Source organism: Zingiber officinale, chromosome 1B, assembly GCF_018446385.1.
Source record: "Zingiber officinale cultivar Zhangliang chromosome 1B, Zo_v1.1, whole genome shotgun sequence".
Lineage (NCBI taxonomy): Eukaryota > Viridiplantae > Streptophyta > Magnoliopsida > Zingiberales > Zingiberaceae > Zingiber > Zingiber officinale.
Window position 1 is genome coordinate 16,800,175 of NC_055986.1, and position 18,552 is coordinate 16,818,726.

Consider the following 18,552-nt stretch of genomic DNA (forward strand, 5'->3'; position numbering starts at 1 on the left):
TTTTTTTAAGTTTTTTTTTCTATTTTGATACGTTGCACAAAATGTTATCTTTAACTTAGATTTTTTTTTTTCAACACTTAAAAACTTTCTAATTTATTGTATAATTTTTTTTTAGAATTATCCTTAGATTTGTTAAGAAACCTGATTTTTTATGTGATCAAAGGGGGAAAAGGATATTAAGTTTAGGGGGAGATATAATCCAATTTTTTAATTGAAAAATCTTTTTGCACTTATTTGCAAAATTATTTATTTTTACATTGCATTTGTTCACCCTAGCTTAACTTGGGTTGCTCACATCAAAAAGGGGGGATTGTTGGAACCCCAAGATTATTTTGATGTGATCAAACAAGTTAACTTAGGTCTTGTTTAGTTTAACCCTTGTGTCTAAGTGTGTAGGAGCTTAGGAGCACAAGAAGTCGAGCGGAAGACACGGCTAGCGAGAAGGACGACATAGGAGAGAGTCGACGAGCTTGTTGCGTCCAAGGGACGAGGTGCTGCGGAAGAGTACACCAGTGGACGAGAAAAATGTACGCGACGTTCGAGGGACGAGAAACCAGGGAGGAAGGCTACTCGAGGAGAAGGCCGGAAGTTGAGTTCGGGTGAGTCATATTCCGGATGGCCGAAATCACCCAAGCTAGCGGAGCCGGAGCGGAAGACCCGGACTGAGACGAGCAGAACTGGAGCAGAGGAATCAGACCGCAAAATGTCAACCTTGTTGACTTTTGTGGTCCGAGCGCCCGGAGCCAATAGAGTATGGGCGCCCGGAACCCAAAGTTTATCACAAGTGATGTGGACGTTGATCGACACATTGGGGATAGGATTCTATCCCACTCCAAGTACCTGGAATCCTTCCAGGCGTCCGGAACAATGCTATAAATATAGTGTTGATTTCAACAGTTAGTATAACAACTTGTAATTCCATTCTTTCTGTTCTACTTTTGTTTGTGAGTTGTTAACGTTGTAAGAGACTACTTCGCCCAAAGGAGATCTTCAGAAAAATACGCTTTATTCTCCTTGGATTAGCAATCTTCTGATTACAAACCAAATAATTCCTCTTATATTTATTTTTTTTTAATTAGTCTCTTTATTTTTAATTACAAGTATTCCTATTCAAGCTATAAATCGAGAAAGGGTTGATTTCTTTTTGTAGGGCAATTCACCCCTCCCCTTTTGCCGGCCACCAAAGGACCAACAAGGGACACTTTACTGACACGTCTTTTCAGGAAAAGCTTTGTGATGAGTACTCACCTTGGGAAGCATGTACGCTCACTTCCAGGGTTCTATATAAAGGGGTCCAAGCATCAACGGAGATATACTCTTCTCGTAATTTCTACTGTTACGCTACAGTTCTTGCTTCTTCTTGATTTGTCGAAGACTGACTTGAATGTCGGAGGACCATCGCCGGGGATCCCTTCCCTGGCTCGGCACTGACGCTACATATGTTGTAGGCGGGAGTGAAATCCACCGGAGGTCAGCAAGAGTGTCATGTCCCAAGCATCCATCTTTTTGACTTTCGGACAGGATCAATCGTGTTCTCCTAATCCACTTTATTTAGGGATGTCAAAAATAAATTTGATCCGATGATCCAATCCGAGTTGACTTAAAATAAATCAGGTTCGGGTTGGAGATTTTTAGGTTTAGGTTCGAGAGTTTTCGAGTTGAAGATTTTTGGATCGGATTTAGGTTGAATCGGATTAATCTGAATTTTGGTTTAGTAGATTTTTAAGATTAAATTAAATGTTATTTTAAAAATTAAGATGTTTTATTTTATATATATTTATATATATTGATAAAAAAAATATAGAAAAAATAGTTTAAAAAATTATATTCAATCGGATTATTTTAGTCAAATTTGAATGGATCGGAATCGAATTTAAAATTTTGGATCGGATTTAAGTTGATATTTTTTGTAATTCTTTCTTCAATTTGATCCGAATCCGAACCCATCTATCTAACTCATCGTCGGTCACTTTAATTTCGCTGCTTATCGTACCCATCAACCATTCGGCTGACAACTCTTCCGCCGCGATGCGACGCTTCACGGCGCACCCTCGCTTCTTCTCCTCTCTCAAACAGGTCATGCGCACCACAATCTCTCTTCCACACCTCGCCTTCCATCCTTCTTCCTCACTGACCTCCCTCTTTCCCTTTTGCAGATGGAGGATCGATTGGAAACAGAAGCACAAGACGAACCGGAACCCCCAACCCTAAACCATCCCCCGTCACCGTCGCCCATTTTTCTCGACTTTGCCTGTCCCGATGGAAAACAAACTAGCCAGCCGCCTCCGCCGGACAGCAGCGATCCCCCCCTCAATTTCCTCTCGAGTTTGTCTTGCCCACAAGACGAGGACCCGAAATCGCAGCCCGGCGAGGACGGCGAGGAAAGTGACGAAATCGAGCAGCTGATGTCTTTGTTGTGCCTCCGGGAGGGCCAAGAATCGACCGGCGGAGGAGAGAGCAGTTGCCACTGCAGTGGAGGAGGATTCTTCTCCAAGATCGGTGGCGTGAAGGAGCCCAAGTGCGGCAAGGAGCGGGAGAGGTTGTACGGATGGATCGAGTACTATTACAAGGAAAAGAAAGAATCGGCCAGATTGGCTCATCTGCTGCTGGCCAAAGCTTGGTGCTTGAACAGAAGCGGCCGCGACAGTCTTGTAGAGATCGAGTTCCCATCCACAATCGTGGAGTTTCTGGAACAAGATCCACCAACGATGAAAGATCTCTGGTTTAGATGAAGGATCAAAAAGTGAGTTTTGCTTGGACTTTCTACAAACATATGACCTTCATGTGATAAAACCAATCCTATATTTTCCTGTCATATTGATCTGAAAAAAAAAATCTTGGAAAGATGAAATCTCCAATTTAAAATCTACTTTTAGATGGTTTTATCAAGTAAACACATAATTTCAATCAAAGATCAAGGAATTAGAGGTCCTAGTTCTGCAGCACCAGAAGTTTAATGAGGAGCATGTACAAGTATTAGGATTTTACAATATGCACAGGATGCCCACAGCAGTCTTTCCAAAATCCATTGATCGTATGCATACACTTAATTATTCATCAGCAAGAAGCAATTCAGTTCATCAGTCACCTCAACTTCCAGGTTCAGCGGCGTTCAGCGACGCCGCGGATAGCGCTTCAGCGAGCGCCCTCATCGTCTTCACCTGCATCTCCAGCGCTACCATGTAGTCGGCCGCCTCCTCTAGCAGACTCGGAGCCGACAGCTTCCGGCACCCGGGCACCAGTCGGCCGAGCACCCGCAGGCGGTCACTCACCTTCTTCCCTTCGGGGGAGGCTGCCATACCCTGCTTCAGAGCGGGCGGAGGTGGCTTCGGCTGCCTGCGCCCGCGGCGGGCTTTCAGGAGGAACTTGCAACTTGGGCGGCGGCGGCGGCGGCCGAGGAGTATAGCGCGGCTCCATCGGGACTGGCCGCGGGCGGTGAGGGCTAGGGCAGAATCGGAGGCCTCCTTGACAGCATGCGGCCCGGAAGGAGCAGTGGCGCGGAGGGCGTCAATGAGGCGGCGGCCATAGATCCTCTGCTGCGCGGCGGTGCGCCACTTGCTCTCGGCCTGATCCTTAAATCCAGGCTTCGTAATCGCCTTCTTCGACCCTCTGGAGGAGGAAGATGAGGAAGGGGAAGCGATCATGGCTGCGGTCTGCAGCGACCAAGAGAAAGGAAAGGAAGGTGTTCGACGAAAGGAGAGGAAGATGAGGTGTTGATGGTGGAGTGGGGATATAAAAAGAAGCGACTTTTGTTATCTTTCTCAACAAAAAAATATTTATTATTAACTATCATTAATTTGGAAATACAAATACGGGTCCCTATAATTGGCACACATGTGAATCAATCAATGTCAATTCAATTTATTTGATTTATGCCCCCCTTTTGTTATTATTATATGTGTTCGGCGTTGATCAGTAATCTAATCCATTTAGTCAAAAAAATATATATAATTCATAAAAAGTACTTTTACTCGGTTGAAAATTTATTTTTAAAAATACAAATGATTCCATAAGCACAAAAATTAACTAATTTTAATTTCTTTTTTAACGATGAACTCTTTTTCAAGGTGAAATCCCCACTTGGTTCTTTGACGTTTCCTTCTAATCTCCTCCTCCAACGAATAAATCATAATGCAACACGGGAACCATCAAAGTATATTTAAAACTTTAATGTTGTAAGATGAAATTCTATAAAACATTAAGATGAAAACCATCAAAATTCAAAGAAACACCACGTTAAAATCCACTTTAGCAATTTGAGATTCTTAATTATTCACGTAGGCAACAATGTAGCATAAAGAAGGACACGGCTCCGACACAAAGCGCCGGTGCACTAATTAGTCTTTCTATTATCTAATCCCGATACCACTAAATGCTCAGCTATTAGAGCATCGCTAAAAGAATTATGGTAGAATAGGAAGTAGATTTGATGTCATAGTCATACATCTATCACATTTAGCCCGTTTACATTATTTATATAATTTGAAGAGTAGCATACAAATACGACACTCCCACATTTATTTGCACTCGTTTATGCAAATATCAGTAATACAAATAATGAGTTTTGTTATCTCATACATCCCGTGCAAATTCAAATAAACTTTTCTATTTAATTTTTTTTTATGTTTAATATTATAACTTAACTTTTAAATTCTAAACGTAAAATTTTATTGATATAACCAATTTTTTTTTAAAAAAAATAAAAAATAAGAATCACATTAGGATCAACAAAGTCACTAATCTAAGAATACACACAAAGTATAGTCTCCGTTATGAAAAAATTCCTTCTCGGAACACTTCAGATATAGAGAAACCTCGTACAAACTCTCAATAAGAAAATACAATAAGGAAATAAAGGAACAGTATAATAAATACCTTACTTGATCTCTTGTATCTTGTAGATGTCTCTTGTAGATTCAAAAATGCAGCAGCACTTTGCCTTAAATCTTCTAAGAACAGGCGGTCAAGAGCAGAGAAGAAAAGTTGCGTTTGAATCTCGCCAAAACGCCTTTATATGGCACGATCTAGGGTTCCCAATCGATTGACCTTACTCCTAATCGATTATCACATCAGATCCAAGTGATCCTAGCTGTCCCAACCTCACAATGACTCTTTTTTGCGTCTCCCAATCGATTACCTTATTGATTAAGCGCTTCTTAATTGATTACCCAATCAATCAAGAATGCCTCCAAGCTCTCGTGAAAACTCCTTTCAATCGATTGTCCAATCGATTACTCAACTTCGATTGATCACATGATTGATTCAGAACCTACTATTCGTTTCGTGAACTTCTCCTAATTGATTGAGCACTTTCCCAATCGATTCAACATAGAAAACAATGTGCTTCACGAAATCCCCCTTCAATCAATACCTAATCGATTGACTTCAGGGTGAATAGATCACTTGATCAATTTACCACGTGCACATCGCATAGAGATGTGCTTAATTGATCAGATGACCGATTATCATAACTCTCAGTTGATCACTTGATCGATTGCTCAGCACTAACTTGTTTAACCCAAGTTTATTGTTCCCTTGCCCAATCTCCAGTCAACCGTGACCTGTTGGGATTTCTCCACCAAGTGTCCGGCCAACCTTTTGACCCACTTGGACTTTGTCAACTTTTCATGGACTTTCGATCACTAAGTGTGGTCCTCCTTGACTGATTTAGATTTTTCTCTTGCCTAAGCACAGTTAGGACTTGTCTTTGCCAATGTTCCTCCTTGATTTACTTGGACTTTCCTGGCTAACGTGCAGTTCTCTTTGACCCACTTGAACTTTCCCTTTGTCTAACCCTTGAGTTCAAACTCGCCTTGTCCAACCTCTCATTAGGACTTTACCAGTCAAGTATCAGTTCTCCTTGACGTATATGAACTTTCTCACATATTCTCTAACAACATATTGTCCAAATATGTTATTGTTGGTGTAGTTAACACTAACGGTTTAACACAGGGTTTGATGAATGACAAAGTAAGTTAAGTTAGATCTATTATGATCTAACGATCTGACTGAGTGTGCAGGAGAAATCCAGCTAGGTCGACGGACCGACCAGATTATTGGTACGAAGTCCAGCTAGGTCGACGGGACGACCGCAATACAAAAATAGTAGTGAATAACGATTGAATTTTCCGTCGATATTCCGTCGGTACACCGTCGGTATTTGGGTTTGCCGATGGAATTTGTGATATTGGGAGTAATTTGGTCGGCAATGTAATTTACTAACAGAAATAAAATTTAGTCAGTAATTATCCATGGAACAATATATTCCGTCGGTAAAATTTAACGACCGAACACATTTCCCATCGACAAAGAGTGGACGGCAGGTAACAGAAGTTCCCGACTGAATTTTATTCAGTCGGTAAATCCCCGACGGAATATTTAATTCCGTCGGGGATTCCCGACGGAACCAGTAATTTTGTTGGGAATTTCTGATGGAATATCTTATTCCGTCGGAAGTTGTTACTGTGCTGGTCGATATTTTACCGACGGAATAGTGTATTCCGTCGGTAATCACCGACAGAATTGAGTTTCCATCGGTAAAAAATAGAAAAAAAAAATTAAAAAACCTGCTCTTATTTTCCACGTATCCTATATACAATTTTCATATAAATATAAACCATCACAAATGATGGCAGCACAAACACAATTCATACATAAATCATAATTCATACAATATACTCACAACATACAATAAGCTAACAACATAAAACTATCCAAAATACAATACAAAACATAATCATAATTACCCAAATCTCCAAAATACAAGTAGAACTATCCAAGTATCAAGTACTCACAATCATAAGTATCCAAAAGTAAATAAGTGAAAAGCAAATACAAAATATCCAAAATACTTACCATGATACTTCACCTATACATATATCCAAATATAATCCTGTAAAAGTCAAATACAAGAGATTATGATTAGAATGACTCGATGCAAATGTAATATATAACTCAAAAATTTAATATATAACTAATTTTACATGTAAAAAAAATACCTGAATTATATTTTGGATATCCAATAATAGTGGTGATGGTGAATATATCAATATGAACTCCTGAAAAATGTAATATATTTTAAGATAAACATCTAATACTATCCAAATAGAATAAATATATTTGACTTAATTAATGTATGATAAATTTAAAAGAAAATCAAGTTGTAGTTGAATATATCTCAGAAAAATCTACTCATCAGCAAGATCTGATGGGTCTTGAGTCTCTTCTAACTGGGACTATTGTGATTGGGGCTGCTGTGATTGGTCCCATTTAGCAATGACTGCTCGCATCTGGGCCAATGTCTGCTCCTGAGCAGCCCACCTCTCCTCCCACCTCTGATCCATCATAGTCATTTGAGTCTTCAATTCTTGATTTTCTTTTCTTAATGACTCTACCTCAGAAGAAGAAGAAGAGGAACTAGCACGACCCCTAGGAGTCCTCAAGCAATCAAATACCATCTTGCCCTGGGAGCCAAGGTCGTAGAGGGAGGAGTTTTTTGTCCTTCCACTCACAACATCATAATAAATTTTATTTATTTGTTGGGTGGATAGATCCTATGAGTCCCCTCCCTCTACTGGTGGCTAAGATACTTGAGCAACCCTACTTATCATTTCCTCCTGTGTCAGAAAAATATACAATTTATACTAGTGATCGTGCACAGCGTGTGTAATATAATACATTGAAATTACATTGACCCTTTATAATGAAGTTATATTAATTAAAGTATTTTAACATTAAAATATTAAAGTAGAGTCATTAATAGAGTCATTAGGGTAAAAGTACCTGACTTTTGAAAATCTGAATTATTTGGGTCTTTGAAAATTCGAATTGTTTGGATTTTCGAGTGTTACCCTTAGGGCTTTTCTATGAAAAAAATAATTTAATTTAATATTATACTTATCTTAGTAAAAAAAAACTAAGAAAAGTATATTTTTTAACATTGTCGGCCTAAAATATTTATAGAAGTTTCTTTGATCATAGTGTTGTAAATTTTATGATATGGGACTAAAGATAACTATATTTTTTTATATAAAATAATCAGAGAAAATTAATGATGAGAAAAATTCATAATAATATGCCGCAACTGTGTCTCGAACTCTAGATCACTGATTGTTTCACTTGTGGAATTATTAATAAATCTTGGAATTATTTTTAGTGTGAATAGAAAAAAGGATATTAACGTAAATTCATTTTAGGCTTCACCAAAGTTAGTTAGTAAAGGGGGGAGATTTTTAATAAAATAGTAAGATATTATACATAATTACTAAAGCTAATTAATCATTATTAAAGATTAAATATAATAAAGTTAATAATTCAAACCCCAATGTTCTTGGATCGAGCATCAATATAGGTGTAATCCTTTCTCTGGTGAGTCTTGAGAAAGATCTCCAGGTAAGTGGGTTATCTTTCTAAAGAACGTTCCTGCATGCACAAATAAGTTTGGTCAAAATTATGCAAGTTTGTTAATAAATAAAAATTTGATTTATATAACTTTAAATTATACTCACCAGATCTATGGCGTGCTCAACATGGATCGAGATCTTGATATATGATGAGTGGATCTGGTACTCAGGCCATCTGGCTCTGTATTCCTATTTTCTTGAGCTTTTTGAGCCTTTGTTTGCCATCTTTGTGCAGACCAAGTGGTCGCCCATGCACTCCAGATCTTGTCGGATACATAAGTTGGCCTTGTGCCATCCTTTCTCACATAATATAATAGGTCTTTATATAACTTATCACAATAAATATTCTAAGTCGCTACAAATTTTGCCTCGTACCCATCCTCTCATGTATATTCCAAGTCGCTACAAATTTTGCCTCATACCCATCCTCTCATGTATATTTTTTCTGCAATTAAAAATTAAAAATTTAGTATATTAAAGGATAAATATATTTTACATATTCAATTTACTTACCACAAATTCTTTATAATAAAAATTCTTACTCACACTGTCTACATGTCTCCATGTAGTACTAGAAATGCAGACTCTTTCTTTAAATTTCCTGGTAATATATGTTGATACTGGATGACCATCAGGAGTAAACCTACATATAAACAATATTAAGACATAAGATATATGTTATAAATAAAAAACTTGAATTACTAATAATAAAAAATACATACGACTCTCCAACAACCCTAAGGACTATAGATCCACAAAGTGATGTTGGATGATCTACCATAATATATGATATCTATAAAATAACATTGCAACACATCATAATAAAGTTTACTAACATGATAAATAAGCAACAAAACATGATTGAAGCATAACTTACTTGATGAATAATAATGCTAAAATTTAATCAATGTTAGACTCTGGAAGCATTTCTACTCAACATTAACAATTTGTAAGTCGTCGTCACTAGACTCTGTTAGTTCAGCAAAATCCTCACTGCTGGATATCTCTCTATCATTTATCTCCTCGTTAGTGGTATTAACATCTACAAGTAATTGTGATGTAGATTGGAGTTGTGAATCAACCGAATGTCTCTCTATTTCGTCATTCTGAAATGCATCGTGGTTTTGAGCAGTAATGGTGTTCGACATTTCTATGGTCGAATGAGACTTCATTCGACAAATAGACAACCATTCACTAGCTCTTCTTCTCTTCGTAGGATATTCAAGATAAAAAACTTGACCTGCTTGTATTGCAAAAATGAAAGGTTTAAACTTATTGAACCTTCTGTTTACATTAACCTCAACTAAATTATAATTTGGATGTAATCATACCTGTTCTTAGGGTCGGATCATACCAAGAATATTGAATAACACACATCTTTTTATAGGTAATGCAGGATATTCAACCTCTATAATTTCTTCAAGTCTATCATAGTAATCAAACTCAGTGTTATTGGTGTTGATAGATCCTTTAACGTAAACACCAGGATTATAAGTTAATCTTTGTGAATATCGTTGTGTCACATGGAATTTGAGACCATTAACATACTAATAAGAATAGATCATTATTTGGCGAAAGGGTCCTGATGCAAGATTCAATATTCTATCATCTTGCACATTTGATATTCTGCGGTCTTTCTCCTATCAAAATAGTGATGATATAAATTAGGACCAAACTTAATTTAATGAAGAATTATGAAAATTTCTCAAACTTACATATATTTGAAACCATAATGAAAATTTGGTCTCTAACTTTTCAGCAACCTCACTTACACTCATTAATGGATTTTGTAGATATAATTGTTGTTCATGCAAATTGTGAAAGATGGTAATTTTAAGACAATTAGGATATTAAGCAAACAAATACAACGAAATAAAAGTTTGATTAGAAAAGTTAACTTACTTTATGTATGGTTTGAACTCATCAAAGTTTAAGAGTATGTATGTTCTTGTAGCATGGTATTCTTGTTGAGTTAACCATCTAGAAACATATGCACCCATTGGTTTACCAGAAAATTTGAAAATAGAAAAGCATCGATGAATCTATATTCTGAGTATCATTGAAATTTCTAGGACATTTGCGATATCTAGTTTTAACATTATCAGCAAAATAATAAAAGCAGAAGGAAGATGCTTCCTCAACCAGATAAGTATTACATATTAACCCTTCAACTCTTACTTTATTATGAATATTATTCTTTAATTTTCTCAAAAATCATTCAAATGGATACATCCATCTGTACTGCACAGGATCAACTATTCGTGCCTTATATGGTAAATGTACTGGTAGATGTTCCATTGAATCAAAAAAATTAGGTACAAATATGTGCTCCAGCTTACAAAGTATGAGAGGAATGTCAGTTTCTAGTTGAAGCATATCGATCGTCATAATACACCTCGCTGTCAAATCTCTGGAAAAAAAACTCAACTATGTAACTGCTTGCTAAACATTATTGGGAAATAAATCATGAAAAACTATTGGAATAAGTCTTTGGATGAATACGTGGCAGTCATGACTCTTCATTCCAAACATCTTTAACTTGTTCATATCAACGCATCGAGCCATATTCGAAGCATATCCATCTGGGGATTTGATTTCTTTTAACCAACTACATAAAGCTTATTTACTATCTTTGTCTAATGTATAACAAGGTTTTGAAAACTTATTAGTTGTTTCATTCTGATGCAACTCTAGTCTGTTGACTAGTTCTTTTAATTCCTCACGTGATTTTGCAGTGTCCTTAGTTCTTCCAGGTACATTCATCACAGTATTGAAGATATTATTAAAGAAATTTTTCTCAACATGCATCACATCTATATTATGTCGAATGACTAGATACTTCCAATAAGGCAGCTCCAAGAAAATACCCCTTTTCTTCCAACCACACTTGCACATCCTAACAAGATATTTATTTATCTCATCAGAATTAGGTTGAGATACTGGAAGAAATCCATAACTATCTATTTGTTCAATGATTTCTTCACTTAAAGCATGAACTGTTGAGGGAGGTTTTCTGACTATAACATTCTTTAGAAATTTTTTCTTATTTCGCCTAAAAGGGTGATCAGTTGGTAAAAATGTACGGTGATTATAAAACCAAGATACCTTCCCACTGCAAGGTAATGAAAATACATCGGACTCTGTCATGCAATGTGGGCATGCTAATTTACCAGCCGTGCTCCATCCCGATAACATTGAGTATGCTAGAAAATCACTGATCGTCCATAATAAGGCAACGTGCAATGTATAATTAGTTTTACTTGCAATATCATAAGTCACCGACCCTACATTCCATAATTCATTCAGCTCGACAATTAGATGTTGCAAGAAAACATCTATCTTATATTTAGGATTGGTTGGACCAGGAATAAGCACGGTAAGGAACATAAATTCATTTTTCATGCACGTCTATGGTGGTAAGTTGTACGATATTAATATAACTAGACAAGATGAATATTGTTGTCTCGACTGACCAAATGGTTGAAATCCATTGGCAGAAAGTCACAATCTTACATTACATGGTTCCATTGCAAAGGAGGGAAACACAGTATCAAGATATTTCCATGTAGGAGAATCACAAGGATGACACATTATACCTCCTTCGTGCTCATGCTCATGATGGCACATCATGTGGCAAGCTGTAGCTGTAGATGAATACAAGCGTTGAAGTCTAGCAGTTAACGGAAAATAATACATCACTTTCCAAGCAATATTTCTCTTCTTCCCTGGTATGCGAGTACGATGCTTAAAACGAGGATGAGTACAGATTTATATTCATTCAGATCACTGTCTTCATTCTAAAATATCATGCAGTTATTTATACAACAATCAATCTTCTCTATAAGCAAACTTAAACCTCTGATCAATTTCTTTATTTCATAGAAGCTATCAGTCATTATGTTATCAGCAGGGAGCAATTCTGACATCAATTGACAGATGCCATCATAACATCTTTCAGAAAAATGATGTTCTACTTTCATATTCAATAATCTTGCAGTAGCTGATAGTTGAGAATGACCAGAAGGAATGTCTTCCCACACTTCTCTTTCACTAGCCTTTAACATTTCATATAGTTACTAATATTCAAGTGTTGATATTTCATCTATATTGGAATAATCAACTGCATTCATCGCATCATGAACCATTGATTGCATTGAAATATCAATATTATTTGATGCTTTAGGAGTGGTAACAGTATTTCAAAAAGATGAACCACCAGAAGACTCAATTGGTTCATATAAATAAGGCTCTCCGTGACAGTACCAATTGTAGTAATTTGACACAAAATCATTTATATATATATATATATATATTTACAGTATCCTCATCACGAAAAGCTCTATTTTGACATTTTTTTATGATTGCACGGACACCGTAACTCATAATCATTCATACATTCTGGATGACTTTTAGCAAAGTTCACAAACTGTTTAACTTCAGCAATAAAATCATCTATGATAATCCATTTTCTAATTGATTGTACATCCAAGCTTTGCTCATATACATGGTTACCTAATGAGAATATAATTTGAAACATTATTAAACTTGTATCACTTGAAATAAGCTTAAATAAAGCATTATGAGCTAAATTTCATCTCACGACCTTCGTATCATATTACCAAAAATCTCCTCTACACTAAAGCAAATGAATGATACACTAAAGATTCTGTTTGAAAATTAAGTAGACACTTATAGATTATGTACACTAAAAATCTCCTCTACACTAAAGCAAAAATCTCCTCGAGTAGACACTTATAGATTAAGTACATACGAGCTATTACACGTGCATTGAAGATTCCGATTGCTTCTGATTCCTGTTGCGACTCTACTGTGAAGCTGCTAAGCTCGACGACTGCTCCAAGGAGTTTCGATCGCGCCCGGCAGATAGACATCAAGACAAAGTACCTCATTTCAATTCCTAAAATGTGTTGGTAATATCTGTTTTTATACTTAATTATTATAAAAGGACAAGTGCAGTGTATTGCACTTAACCTAACTTCTCTTGTACTTGATTCTCTCTTCTAGAGGTATCAGAAGAGGTTTTTAGTGGATTGTCCATCGATGGGTCCGCGGGACCTGGACCTTGAAGTAGGAGTCGTCGAAGGCTCCGAACCAAGTAAAAACTATTTGTGTTCTTCTCGTGTTTCTTATCTTTTATTTCTTACTTTTTGCTGCGTACTCATGTTTTCAAAAATCGAAAAAAGAAGTGTTTTGAAAATCACGTGATTCACCCCCCTCTCACGTACGTCACGATCCAACAGTTATCCACAACATATTATCCAAATATCGAAACTCAAGCTCGAATCTACTCAAGTTTAGTCAAACTGATTAACATGAACCCGATAAACAAATGCACTAACAATCTCCCAATATTTGGGACAAAAATACTTCTAGAATTTTTATAATGAAAATTTCATTTTAAATTATAAAATTAAATAAAAAAATAAAAATATGTGATATTTTATTTTTGAATATATATATATATATATATATATATATATATATATATATATATATATATATATATTAAAGTTAAAAAAAATTACAGTTAAAAATAAAAATAATAATATGTATGATTAATTTTGATAATTAAGGGTAATATATTAAAATATTAAATTAAATTTTACATTAAAATTTTTAAACAAATAAGTTTTTATTAAATCATATTATACATTAAATTTTTTAAATAAATAATTTTTTTATTATATTATTTACTTTAAATCAAACAATATTAAGTATATTTTATTCTTCATAACCTGAATACAATTATTGTAAATCTCAATGGTTAAAATTTGATCAAGTCAAAAAAAATATATAAAATATTCCATTAATACATGTCATTTTAATTAATATATGCCATTCAAAAAATAAATATACAATCTTTCATTCTAATTAATCATATTTTAGTCATCCAGCACTGTTCATAAAATTATACATATATTGTTTAAACTAAACCCATTCCAATAATGAATGCATCGTTTAAGGAAATAGTCGACCCTAACAATGAATGCATCGTTTAAGGACGCAGTGGAACCGATAGTTATGTTATAGATTTTTGGAGAATTTAATAGCGCATGCAGCGCATGCACCGACTCTGAGATACCTTTCTTAATTTTAAAAAAGAAGCGCACACACATATTTCATTTGGCATGCGTGCATACATATCGTGGTTGATGCTTCCACGGTTCCACAGGAGATTATGACTTCTCTTGCGCACTACCTATACCTATAGGCTATACAAGTAGGTGGGTGGAGGGCCCCTGAGCACTACTGCTGGGCGGCTGCCTCTTCTTTTCCGCCGTCGCTGTTATAGAAAGCAGCATAATTATAATTGTGGTCAAGTTTAAACCAAAGCACATTAGCTGCTCGGTTACGTACGTGCTAGGTTTGGTACACGAAGGTAGGCCTGGTTAGGTGGCAAGGGATTGTCCACAGCGGGAGGTGGCTTCGACTAATTGACGGGAACGGTGGGATTCGCGTACGTGCTGGCGAGTTGAGTCCGTTCCAGCTAGTCCATTTCGATCGGTTAGTTTAAAATATGAAGCAGTTTTAGAAAGAATGGATCCATCGATCCCAGTCTGCATTGAGAATTGAACTGTGTAGATGTTAATGGTCTGACCCTGGAAATTGATTTATTGATACAACTATAAATGCATGAAAGGAGGGGAATATGCGAAGATGGCGACCTCGGTTCTTGTCCAATTTTTCATAACGTGGTTCTTTTGAAGGCCACGAAACCAAGCGGCCCACTGCGGTTCCTCCACCTCTGTCGGTATCATTTTCAACGTTGTCTTTTAGGTTGTAGCTTATCGCTTACTCCAATAAATTAGGAATTATTGAACAGAATATTTTAAAAAAAAATAATGCAATTATGATTGACTTACTCAGAAATAAATATTGAAATGAATAAACAAACTGGGCTCGAGATCAAAAGAATATACTCATAGATAAAGATGATAATAAGACGGGGTGGAGCGGGAGCAAGTTTATCCTCCCATCTCTAGCTCCAAAATATATTTCTATTTCTAAATTCATCCCAATCTCCGTCCTTATTTAATCGGAAAACCTCTATTTCCGTCCATGTGGAGATTAAATTCTCATTCTCAGCTTCATTTCCGCTTCAAATGTCCATTGACGACTCTGAATTTGTCCCAATCTTCGTTCCTATCTAATTGGAGAACATCCATCCTTATCCTCACGGAGATTAAATCCTCATCTCTGGTCGTATCCTGCTTCAAATATCCCTTGACCTGTCAATGAGCATTTAAAGTGTGAATAGGATTGGAGATAGAGATTTAATCTCCACGAGGATGGGAATGAGGTTCCCTAAATAGAAATCATAAGTTTTTCTCATCTCGATGATAGATTTGGAGATGCGGATAGTGTTGGAAATGGAGATAGTGGGGAATGTGGCCATGTTCTCCACTACACATAATGGAAAAGTCCATTATGCCCCTAGTGTATTTCCCTATATAAAGGGGGTCCGTCCAAAGCTCAGGGTGTGTGAAATTGCTATTGTGCAACGACGAGAATAAGAGGAGAAGATCCAAGGCTGCGGGATTTGGTTTGTGGAATTGCGGAGGGCTTTCCGATCTTGTGATCGCTCTTCCGATAGCGAGTTTCGCCATTGCCGATTGCGGATCTGCGGGAGATCGCTGTAAGTTTTTACCGCATTTATTTTTAATTCGTCTTTCATGCATTTAGTATAATCTACATTGGTATCAGAGCACGTAGTTATTTCTAAATGCTTAGAGACGAATTATAAAATCGTTGTTCGGATGTTTTCTCGATTTGTCATTTCCCGTCGTTGTTTTTTGCACGACTAATGTGTCGAAGCATACAACGTCGCTCACCGGCGACAGGGTCGCTGGTAAGAGTCACCATCGACGTTAACGTCGCTGCTCAACAGCGTACTGTACCAAGTTTAAAAAATCGCGACAGTATAGCGATTTCCATCAGAGCAGGGCTCGGGCCGCAAAGATATACCGGTGAAGGCATTCTGTGGCCTATGATGGTGTCTTGGTTGGTCGACAGAGTGCTCATGGTTGCTGCCTCTCACAATTTCTGCGCAAGCAGAGACTGGCTACCTGCGTTCGTCGTGGGTGAGGCAGTGAAGTGGTGGGCGGCGAACAGATCGTGATGAAAAAAAAAATGTCGGCAGCGTGCTCGAGGCGGCCTCGACCTCTTGCAGTTTTTGTACCGTGTTTGTCGCTGGTGCACGGCTGAGACGACATGTGGCATGCGACGTGTGCAGCGTGGGAAAAAAATCGACGGAGAAAACGTGAAATGACGAAGCACATTGCTTCGTGAGTAATTTTCATTTAAGGAAAATTTAAAAAAAAAATAAAAAAAATAACGTGAGCATAATTGCTGCATGCTTAAAAAAATATGAAACTTTTGTGTTTCGAATTTTTTTATGCAGAAACATGTTTAAAAAAAAAAAAATTGCATACGTATTGTACATGTTAATGTATGCCTACCGTAACAGTATTTTTAATTTTGGTGCATGCAATAATTAATTGAATATTAGTTTCAATTAATTCCCATTTATAATAAATGGTCTAGAGTAATTTTGGTCCATTTAGATCCGGTTTAGGTTTAAATTAGTTGGTTTAACCGAACCAATTTGATCCAACCCCGAAATCAATTTGGGTTGATTAATTGGACTTGGACCAAATATGATCAAATGATCAGATTTGTTCAAATGGGTCAGATTTGATCAAACAATTAGATTTGTTCTAATTTGTCAGACTTAAACCAATGGGCATTGGTTTGATCAAACGGATCTGAGTTTAATCATTAAGTCTAAAATTGGTAAAAATGGACTTAGAGAAAAAGTAACAGAACATAGGCACAAAATTCCTGTCCAATTAGATTAGTTCTAATTAAGGACAATGGACCAAGCTTAGGATCTGAATCCCTAATCAACCGATCCAATGGGTTTGACCAATTAGATTAGTTCTAATTGTCGACTTGAACTCCTGAAAATCAAGAAGATTTGTTTTTCTTGATTTATTATGTTGGTACTATGCCTGTATAAATTGAAATAAGCCGGTTTTGTACTGGTTAGTCGGTTTTGTACTGACTTATTTATTTTCAATTTTTCAGATGGCACGGACGATTACCACATTGACTCGTCGCGAAGTGCGACGAAATCAGCTCAGGGAGGAGATTTAGGAGATAGAGTACAACTCTGCTTATGGAGTCGACGGACACATTGGACGACTTGATGATCTGTTTTGGAAACTTGAGCGAGAAGAGTTTCCAGTCCTGGACAGTTATAGGATTTGGGCTTTGATGCAATCATTGCCAGAAAATCCTAGGATGATAGCGGACTATATTTGGGGGCGTCATCAAGGACGCGTCACATATTCTGTACTATGTGAGGAGTTGCTTCATCAGATGACTGAAGAGGATCCGGAAGAGTTTGAAGAGGATCCAATTGTGGATCCAATAGAGAGCCTTGAAGCTGTCTTGCCTGGGATTACCCCAAATGAGTCCAGGCTGAGAGGGATTATATTAGCCACTGCACTAGTGTCTGTCCTAGTGGGAGTGGTAGTTGCCTATCTAGTTTATTAGAGTTCTGTTATTTTTATTGTCATTTTGTATGAACAATAGTTAGTCCATTTCATTCATGTCAGTTGGTTATATGTTAACAATTTGCAGCATAATTTTATATTAATGATATGTTCATTTATTTATGCTGTTTGCTTGACATGATGCATGATTAGTTCATGATGTATTAAATGATTAGTTCATTTAATTAAAAAAAATATGATATATTAAATGATTAGTTCATTTAATTAATGAATTCATGATATTATAAATGATTAGTTCATTTGTTGGGATGTATGTAATAGAATTGATTAATATTAATTTGATTGGTCATACGGATGATGAGTGAAAACATAGTTGTCACTTGATTTTGTAAACCAACTCAAAGTAATATTAAGTCAATCATAAATTGCATACATATGATATACACTGAATAGTAAATAATTTGTTTATTTATGATAGATTATGGCAACCAAAAACATAATAGCTGAACTCAACAAAGGTGAAAAACTTAATGGGGATAACTACAAGATCTGGCACCTCAAGATACAATATGTACTTGAGGAACAAGAAGTTTTAGAGGCTGTAAATCAGG

General features: G+C 36.5%; 2 protein-coding genes across 2 annotated transcripts; one reads left to right on the plus strand and one right to left on the minus strand.

The window, feature by feature from the left end:
• The first annotated feature begins 1,985 nt into the window (after positions 1-1,985).
• LOC122051636 lies at positions 1,986-2,854 on the plus strand. The gene is made up of 2 exons (XM_042612858.1): positions 1,986-2,076; positions 2,157-2,854. Exons 1-2 carry the CDS (start codon positions 2,029-2,031, stop codon positions 2,730-2,732), a joined length of 624 nt encoding a protein of 207 aa, XP_042468792.1. The 5' UTR covers positions 1,986-2,028; the 3' UTR covers positions 2,733-2,854.
• Positions 2,854-3,701, minus strand: LOC122051646 (transcription factor bHLH148-like). Its single transcript, XM_042612869.1, has one exon. The coding sequence runs from the start codon at positions 3,642-3,644 to the stop codon at positions 3,090-3,092; it is 555 nt and encodes a 184-aa protein (XP_042468803.1). The 5' UTR covers positions 3,645-3,701; the 3' UTR covers positions 2,854-3,089.
• Between the last annotated feature and the right edge of the window lie 14,851 nt (positions 3,702-18,552).

Coding starts and splice junctions, on each gene's coding strand:
- LOC122051636 (XM_042612858.1), top strand. CDS start 2,029: ATGCGACGCTTCACGGCGCACCCTCGCTTCTTCTCCTCTCTCAAACAG. Junction 2,077..2,156: donor TCTTCTCCTCTCTCAAACAG/GTCATGCGCACC, acceptor TCCCTTTTGCAG/ATGGAGGATCGATTGGAAAC.
- LOC122051646 (XM_042612869.1), bottom strand. CDS start 3,644: ATGATCGCTTCCCCTTCCTCATCTTCCTCCTCCAGAGGGTCGAAGAAG.